Source organism: Dunckerocampus dactyliophorus, chromosome 18 (assembly GCF_027744805.1).
Source record: "Dunckerocampus dactyliophorus isolate RoL2022-P2 chromosome 18, RoL_Ddac_1.1, whole genome shotgun sequence".
Taxonomy (NCBI): Eukaryota; Metazoa; Chordata; class Actinopteri; order Syngnathiformes; family Syngnathidae; genus Dunckerocampus; species Dunckerocampus dactyliophorus.
In genome coordinates, this window is record NC_072836.1 from 11,238,691 (window position 1) to 11,248,250 (window position 9,560).

Sequence of the window (9,560 nt, forward strand, 5' to 3'; positions counted from 1 at the left end):
TACATTTACGTACATTTTTTGAATGTATAAATGCATTTTTATTTCGTTTTTGAAAAACTGCAAAAGAGTGAGGGTCCGAAGTTCGAACCGCAATGTCGCGAGGGGCGACTGTATCATGGGACCTTGAAGGCAGCATATAAAAATATAATCTTCTGTGGCCAAAGCAAGGAGTGTCTCCTTTTCACATGCTAATGACAAAAGTGAAGGCAGCAGAACCCACAAACAAGTGAAAGCCTGAGAGGAAATTCAAAATTTGTTCATGAATAAAATATCCATCATTGTCCAAATACTTCTGGACATACCTACATGCATGTGACCTCTAGACCATCCAAGCCATTAGTCCAATCAAATGCAAATGTGCAATGTTTCATTTTGTTTATTTTGAATACAATGTGATGTATGTCCAGGAGGAGACAATGACAGTGAGCCACATCATTTTAGATGGAAGTGGGTTATGGTGAAGCCCTTGAGGGCGTTTTGGTGGGAGCCGCAGTGAAAATGCAGGACTGAGAACCCAACCTGAACCACTGCTATGAATAGCATGACAGGTACTGAGAGGAGGAACTGAGTTGCCCCTAATGAGACCTCATGCTGCGACAAGTCTGGACTATACAATCTGTACCGAAATAGACATACAGTATACTGTAAATGGGCCATCTTGCATCTTCTATCATCTCAGGGGAGTAACACCAATAGCATGAATATTTATGTAAATCGTGATTGTATGTAGAGTACTCTGCAGCCACAACTAGCATTCTTACTATTCTGGCCTTATTTCCAACATAGTCAGCCATTAAATAGTAGGGAAGGTACAAGGAGTATTAGTCTTTCCCTGCTTTCAGACAGGTGGGTATTTTCTGATTGCATTGTAACAAAGATATTTTTCCAAAATACCTTTCAAATGTGTCTGTTTTGTGGAGCACATTGAACTGAACCTCTGGGGGAAATTTCAAGCCAAAATTCACACTTTTGCATCTTTGGGCCTTAACAATAGCATCACCGATGACATATTGCTTAGAAAAGTAATAGCGCAGCCCGCACACTTGGCTTGCATCTTTTGCTAAAGTTTCATGCTTCCGCATGCGCAAGTGGAAGGATGAGCTGCACAAACACGTCTACGTCTATCTGAATAGTATGCCCTTCATTAAGGTCACATTGTTGTCTCCTTCGTGATGGGATCCTATTGAGAATCTGCTAACGCAGAACACAACGCAAAAATGGGGGGGTTGATTTGACAATGGCTGGATTTGGATAACCCCCTCAGGACAAGATCCATTGAGCGATCGATGCACCACGGGAGGCGCCATCACACAGCATAAACATAACTTTTAGTGCAGGCTCATTGCCAGCCAGCAAAGGTGTCCTGAATGACCTCAATCCAGCATTGAGCCCTGGGGGAGATGCGCCCCCCTCTCCCCAACTAGGACTACAAAACACAAACACATGCATTTTGATAGAAACACATTGCATTCATGGGGAATGCATCCAGTGTTCATAGAAAAATAACACAAACTTAAGTGCAAATAAATATTATTTATTTGCATTTCTAAGTCATTGTAAGTCAGTGTAGCCATGGCTAGTTATGCCATGTCATTATTAGACTCCTTGTCTTTGCTAGATGTCTTTAAAAACCTCATAAATTCAGAGCTCAAAGACCAAATGCTTGGTTCCAGTTAACATTTATTTTATTTTAATGTTTTAAATGGTTACTGTTGTTACCATAATCTGTGTCTGCTTGAATTTATTTATTTTTTAATCAAATGTAATTTGATTTGAATGTTTATTTATTTTATTGTACACACACAATGTTTTGCCCTGAAAAAAAGATATTATACAATAACAAAAAGAAACAAATATATATTAAATATGAAAAATAACAAAATATTTTAAAACACAAAATATAAAAAAGTTCAATAAAAATGATTTGAATTGTTGCAATTTACTTAAGATAACAGAAATGACTCATGGACTATTAAAATATTAATTTCACTCTTACAAAATTTGTCAGTGCTTTTTAGAGGCAAATATTATATATTTTTTAATAATAGTGGTCGTGTGTTCCGACCTTTAACAGATCAATCACACTGTTTTTTTGGTTGTCCAATGCTGTGTGCACGCCGGTTCGGAATTTGACCGCCAGGTGGCGCTCTAAATTAAGTGTACAGTAATGCCTCTTTCTTTTTTAGTGTAGCAGAACAACATTATTTAACCCATACAGTATATGAGAGTAGTTTAGTATAATTGTTTTGTCACGTTTTCTGTTACCTTCCACAAACAAATGATTAAGCCACTTGGAGTATAGTTAGACATTTGAATGTAAATACAGTATATGACAATATTTTCCACTGATTAAAACTCAATTGGTCCTTTACCTGATGGAGACGCATCAACTGAGAATCTAAAAAGGAAGTCTCATCACAAAAAGTGATCTAATCAGACTAATAATAAAAGGCCATTCATCAGCATTAGTCTGTGCCTGACAACAATGTGTTCTGACCCACTTGCATGGGTCCAACTCAAGTGGAAACGAGCCACTTGAGAGGAGGTGAGTGGCCTCTTTGTTTGGACCTAAGCCGCCTGCTGGAACAAATAAGTAGGCTGACTCCTAATCTTGCAGAATATGCAAAGCTGCGGCAATAAAGGAGAGGGTGGATGCTAACAAGAGGGTGGTGGTGGTGATGTGACGTCCATTTGGATGTCTCCAGTTGGCGGAACATGACCTGCTCGAGACTACTGTAGACGACGGATGACATGATGGGGGAAGGAATGGGTGGATTGGTCCATGAGTCCACCGGGAAAACACAGTCAGTGAGCAGGAAACTGGTTGGATAATCTGCCTGAGTAGCCTGCGACTTGCAATCATAATAATAATTGAACATTTGGGCCAAAGGTCTACCTGGATCACCTGTTAGACCTGCGACAGGTAGGATGTCATAATGTTGCTTTGTTTCTATAATTACAAATGCTTGGGAAATATTACATTTAATAATTTGCATTTAATAAGAAGTAGGGTATTATACTCCATTATCTCCTGGCCAATCTCATTTTCAAACATTTTCTCTGCAATAAAAATAGAAAAGCATTGATGTTTTCTACCTCAAGTGTGTAAATCCAAGTTCAGTTAAAAATGGTATTATTAAATATTATTATTATTATACTGTATATATGATTTATTATTATTTTGCACGTTGCTAGTTAAGTTTTGGTAACACTGTAAGGAAGGAAAAAAATAAAATAAAGAAGGGAAAAGTTTCTTTCGTACTGCTACTCAGGTGTTTATTGACATCTATATGAAGGTTATATTTCTGCAGTATCATGTTTTTTTACTAGGGATGCTCTGATCAGTGTTTTATGCTGCCGATTACGATACCGATCATCCGTGAGTTAGAGCATCCGACCGATACCAATATTGATGACATTACATTTTTTTACACATGTACATTTTTCCATTTTTATTTATGATGAGTGGTATTGATCAGAGGCGCCGTTAGACAATTCCAAGGGCCCCTGGCAAATAGGTAAATATTCAAATATGGTAATGGTAAATGGTCTTTCACTTGTATGGCGCTTTGACACTGTTCGCACATTTACCTACTGATGACGCAGCATCAGGAGCAACTGGGGGTTCAGTATCTTGCCCAACGGTACTTCAACATGATCACGGGAGGACGGAAGATCGAACCCGCAACCTTCAGGTTGGGAGATGACCACTCCACCGCCTGAGCCATGCCGCCATGAATTGAATTTGATGCATATTTTGGAGGAACACGAACACATGGGAAATAAATTGTTCAATAATTTATTTTTTAGTTCAAGATGACAAAATTAAGGGAATAAAATAATACAAATAAATATCTTGACTAAATAGAAATCCTGCTTAGCTCAAAAGAGAATAACCTGAGTGTCCAGGTTGCATGGGTCTCCAACGTTCATCACTATTAGGGATGCCAACTATTTCTGTTTTATGTATTACTGGCAACACTTCAATCGTACACTGCTTTATTTACCAAGCAGATCGCCACTCAAAAAGTGCGACCATTGTCTTTATGCTATTTTGTGGCCATCTGTTATTATATAAAGGCACAAAGTCTGAAGTCAACAGTTGTAATAAAAAACTACAAAGAGTAGAAGCAAATATTCTTTGACCCTTTGATGAGCTACTCTAAATCAGCTGGCAAGATAGGGGACTCCTGTCATTGTATCACCATCATTGGACTGGATACACCATATGTTTATGTTCAGGAAACAACCACACACAAATAGTGTTTTGTGATCACGACATAATTAGTATAATGACAACAAGATAGTAAAGTTGTTAAGTGACACTTGAAAATGTTACTCCGTACCCCATATATATATATATATACACTTGGGACAAAAAAAGAGCTCCGAACTAACCACATTGCTTGTTTGTTTTAACAAAAAATTTCACTGTGGTAAAAAGTCGAATTGGGGGTCTGAAGACCAGAAGCTAGGTGGATAACTCTAGCTAGCTAGTTAGCTAGCTGCTGCCAGTGAGAGCTAGGCAAAGTGTGTAAACAAAGATGAAAGAAAAGTTGAAGTTGAACGGCAATAGGTGTCCATACGGGCATTAGCAACCCTACATGAGACAGCAGACACGTAGAGGTTTTTTTGTTTATTGTGATCGGCTTTGAAAGGCATTTATCAGTACGTATATGCCGATCATGTCTTTTACGGAAATTGGCTGATACTTATCGGTGGCTGATTGATCGGCGCATCCCTTTATACTGTACAAGATATTCATTCTGTTCACTAAATAATATTCATTCATTTCATCAAAGTGCATGCACTGTGCGTAACTTTATTTTACACTCAGCTCAGAGCTAGTGAATACATTGTACACTGATAGCGTCTTTCTTCAAACAGTCAAGGGGTAAAATGGCTAAATTAGCTAAAATACATATGCAGTCATCCCTCGTTTATCAGGGTTAATTGTTTTTTTTTTCCATTTCTGTAAAGTAGGATTCTTTATTTATAAATGGAATATTTTTGTAGTCAGAGCATAGAAAACCTATTTATGATTATCGACTTATGGTCAGTGAGGTGTATTTTGGTGTGTATTGACCAAAAACCTGCAAATTTGAGGGGCTGTGAATGCTGAATTGCAAATGTGTGCGGATCCACTGCGTTAGAAATAAACCAAACGATTGCCATTATTGTTGCCATAGGAATAACTGACATACAGTTTTATAAAAAATGAGCAAGTTCAGTTAAAAAACATAGCAGGGTTAACTTCTAACAGCCCATATTGTAGCTCACTGACAAGTCCAATCATTCATGTCCTCAAAGGCACTTTGAGCCAAGTAATTTTAGTTTCGCTAAGTGTGCTTTACAAAAAAAAAAGCACCAGAGATGAATGTGTCATAAATGGCGGCAGAAACATCCAAAATGTCACAGGAATTTTGCATTACAGATTTAAGATCAAGGTTGAGGTTAAACCTGTGAGGTCAATCATGTAGAGATCGCACACATTAAATAACTCATCGTGTTTGTGTTTGAAGGATCTTGGACCGTACCTGAAAGAAAGCCATGGCCATGACAACTCCGCCCAAAGGATGCGGTTCCACCATCGGTTCGATATATTACAACCTGTGTGACCTGACCACGGTGTGGGGTGTTGTGGTGGAGGCCCTCGCCGCCACCGGCGTGGTGACCTCCTTTGTTCTCTTCATCATCCTCATGGCCTGCCTGCCGTTTGTGACAGACAAGAAGAGGAAAGGTATGGTAGCCCTGCAGGCAGGCGTTCTCATATTCACCCTGGGACTCTTTGGTCTTACCTTCGCCTTCATCGTGGGTCGCTACTCCACCAGCTGTGCCGCGCGGAGGTTCCTCTTTGGCGTCCTGTTCTCGGGATGCCTGGCCTGCCTGGTTATGCATGGCTTGTGGCTTGCTCTTCTGGAGCGGCGGGGCCGAGGGCCCAGGAGCTGGATGCTATGCCTGGGAGCACTGGGCCTCTGGCTGGTAGAGGTCATCATTAACACAGAGTGGCTCCTCATCACCGTGGTACGAAGTCCACCGGGTGGTACAGACGTCTCGGAGCTGTCTTGCAGCTTTGCCAATGAGGACTTTGTCATGGCACTGATCTACGTGATGGCCCTGCTGCTTGCCACTGTGCTGATGGCCGTGCCCTCGCTGAGACACAAGCACAAGCAGTGGCGCCGAGACGGAGCTTTCATCCTGGTGTCAGGCCTCTTCACCGTGGCCATCTGGGTGGCTTGGATCGTCATGTACGTCCACGGGAACAGAGTGCTCGGTGACAGCAGCTGGGATGACCCCACACTGGCTGTGGCCGTGGTGTCCAATGCTTGGGTGTTCCTGCTCCTGTACGCCATCCCGGAAATCTGCTTACTGACCCAGGTGGACCTGGATCTGGAGCCCCCACATGATGGGGACCACATCTACCCAGCCAGGAGCTTGGTGTATGACAACATTCACAAAGAGCCAGAGCCACCTCACCAGACTGTGTACATGGAGAATAAAGCCTTCACTATGGAGGAGCCTCCATCAGGTATGTGACATACTCATAAAAATATCAAAATGGATTTAGTGTGAGCAGCATTGTTATCCAGCACTGCTTGAGGTACTCAATTAGGAGAAATACACGGCCACTCATCATCACCTTCACCTTCAGGCTCCTCAGCAAGTGTCTTTGGTGTGTTTGGGCTCCTTATCATGATGGAAAACTGCCATTCAGATGATCATCTCTGCTTCAGAATGTCACAGTGCATGTTGGAATTTATGTTTCCTCTCATGAACCGCAGCTCCATAGTGCCGGCAGCACTCATGGCAGCTCAAGATCATTAAGCCACCACCACACGGCTTGGCTGTAGGAAAGACACAATTACTTGCTGGTCACGTGTGTTGCCAGATATTTAGATCAGGGGTGTCCAAAGTACGGGCCGAGGTCCATTTTTTTTTATTGGTCCACAGCACATTCTAAAAATGTATATATAATAAAATAATTTAAAAAGAAAACAACAAGAAAATTAGCTTCCAGGAAAAGTTATAATGTTACAAGAATACAAAGTAAAAAATATTATTAGAATAAAGTCATTGTTACGAGAAGAACATTTGCAAAAAGAAAGGTGAAATAGTAGGGGGGGGAAAAAGAAATGCACAAATGGAAAAAAAAATGTTGGACTATTACAAGAATAAATTCAAAATATTAAGAGAAAAAAGTCGTATTCTCATGGAAAAAAAGTAGCAATTTTACGAGAATAAACTTATAATATTCTGAGGAAAAATAAGGCCATTTTAGTAGCGTAAAGTTGAAATATAAAAATATATATATATTTGTTATTTTTTAAAATTCCTAATATGAAAAACAAACAAAGCAAGAAATAAAGTTTACATTTTTGGAAAATTTGGTTGCGGAAAGTGTCACGAGAATTAAGTCAAAATATTATGAGAAGAAAATGTATGAAAAAACAACAGCAGAAAAAAAAACAGCTGTAATTTTACGAGAATAAAGTCAAAATATTAAGAGAAAAAAGTCTAACAAGAAAAATATTTTACAAGAATATACTTGCAATATTAGAAGGAGAAATAATGTTTTAGTAGCAAATACTTTAGTTGAAATTTTAAAGAAAAAATGTATTATTTTTTAAAAGTTGTAATATTATGAAAAACAAAACAAAATAAAGTTGTCATTTTTTATTAGGTTGGTGAAAAAGTTACAATATTATTGGAAAAAAGTCATAATACGAGAATAACATTTATGAAGATTATTTAAAAAGGAATATTTGAAATGTTTGGGGTTAAGTTGATACTAGTACTGGGCTTTTTCACCTATATCACAACGCTAAGATGCAGTTTTTTCTAGAAATATATGGTTTTTTTTAGCATATCTACATGTGCTGCGTTACAAAATACCAAAGTGGCCCAAGTGGCATCTTTTCATTTTTCACTATTTGGCCTCACTGGAAAAAGTTTGGACACCCCTGGTTTCGACAATAATGGCTGTGTATTGAGTTGTTTTCAGTGTACATACAAGAGTTACACTGACTACTCTAAAGTATTCTGAAGTATATCCAAGTTTCATTTCTTCAGTGTTGTCCATTAAGAAGGTATTCTGGAATGAAAATGGTCGCAGACTCCAACCACAATGATAAAAACACTGTTCAGCAATCACATGCTGAATTTAAATGCATGGTTTGATTACAACTCACTATGTCTGACGTACAACGAACGAGGACAACCGGGTGCATCATAAACATAACGAGACTTTTCTGATTTCCTCCTCAGTGCCCATGAAGCCAGTGTCTCCATACGGCGCTTACAATGGCCAACTGCGAAGCTGCGTCTACCAGCCCACTGAAATCGCCCTGATTACCAAAGGTCTGACGAAGGTGAGTGTTCTATTAATAAACCAATCCATCCTCCTTTCTTTCTTTAAATGAACCATTACGTCCTCACACAGATGGACCAGGATATGATGATGCGCCGTGCCTCAGCCTCCTCTCTGAACCTGTGCAGCAGTAGCAGCAGCTCACTGCATCACTCGGTGGGCTCCTTGGCCTCTTAGCAACCATATCTCACACAAACACAGTCGGCAGCACATTGTCCGCTTTCACCGGCTTATGTTCTGTAACTGATGGATATCTACAATTTTGGTTGTTTTTTTTTTTTTACATACAATCCAAAAGTGGAACTTTTTTTTGTTGCTGTGACAGACTTGCTGCATGTTAGTTGTTAACGTAACTTTATGACATAAGTTTGGATGTTCATGAGGTGGGAATAAACGTACGTGCTGTGGCCTTCTTTGTTCGGATTATGTTGTTAATCTGACTCAAATGGGACGCCATATTATACTGTAGTGCCTTCAAATAATAAAATATATACTATAGCTGGAAAATGTGTACATTTGTTGGAGATTATATGGGGGATAGAGTTACTGGACACTTTATTCGGTACCCCAGCATGCTCCTTTACAAACATAACAATGCTAAATTGTTTTTAACATTTTCTCTCATGTAGTAGATAACCAAATGATTAGAGACAGCTCTCAGGATGGTGCAAGTGGATGTGAGCCGTCATTTACACATCAGCTTGATAAGCCTCACCTCACGTGACCCCTGAAGCTGCACACATGGAAACAACACAATCAACAATGTAATCTCTGCCTTTGTTTTCTCCTTTTTGGCGCAACAGAGGAACCGTGTGCTTTGTCCGAATGTAGCAGCAGCTTTTCTTTCACAACAAGTTATGTGGGGTCCAAATACCACACACACACACCCACACACACACACACACACAGTTTAGTGTTCTACTTCGAGTGTATGATTTTTGCACGACTCGACACAAAGAAAATTAGCACACTGCACATACTTGTGACTGCTTTTGCCACACGGAGCGGTACAATTATGTATAGTTATCACACGCTTGCACACAATGCCTAGCAGCGGGCCACGCCCACCACTACCACAAACACTCGGTTAAGTGCTTGCAGCCTCTGCGCCTCACTGACAAGGGCATCATTGTGCACCAACTGGAGATAGATTAGGACACATGGTTCGACCAGGAATAACGGATCGAGTGAT

The 9,560-nt window shown here is 39.9% G+C and overlaps 1 protein-coding gene across 1 annotated transcript; it reads left to right on the forward strand.

Moving 5' to 3' along the window:
• Positions 1-2,675: 2,675 nt before the first annotated feature.
• Positions 2,676-8,861, forward strand: LOC129171291 (G-protein coupled receptor family C group 5 member C-like). The gene is made up of 4 exons (XM_054759812.1): positions 2,676-2,923; positions 5,523-6,529; positions 8,266-8,369; positions 8,441-8,861. The coding sequence occupies exons 2-4, from the start codon at positions 5,551-5,553 to the stop codon at positions 8,543-8,545; spliced, it is 1,188 nt and encodes a 395-aa protein (XP_054615787.1). The 5' UTR covers positions 2,676-2,923; positions 5,523-5,550; the 3' UTR covers positions 8,546-8,861.
• Positions 8,862-9,560: the final 699 nt, after the last annotated feature.

What these genes read in the sequence shown, in the direction of transcription:
- LOC129171291 (XM_054759812.1), top strand. Translation starts at nt 5,551, where the DNA reads ATGGCCATGACAACTCCGCCCAAAGGATGCGGTTCCACCATCGGTTCG. An exon ending in TATGGAGGAGCCTCCATCAG is followed by an intron (nt 6,530 to 8,265) that starts GTATGTGACATA and finishes TTTCCTCCTCAG; the next exon opens with TGCCCATGAAGCCAGTGTCT. An exon ending in TTACCAAAGGTCTGACGAAG is followed by an intron (nt 8,370 to 8,440) that starts GTGAGTGTTCTA and finishes GTCCTCACACAG; the next exon opens with ATGGACCAGGATATGATGAT.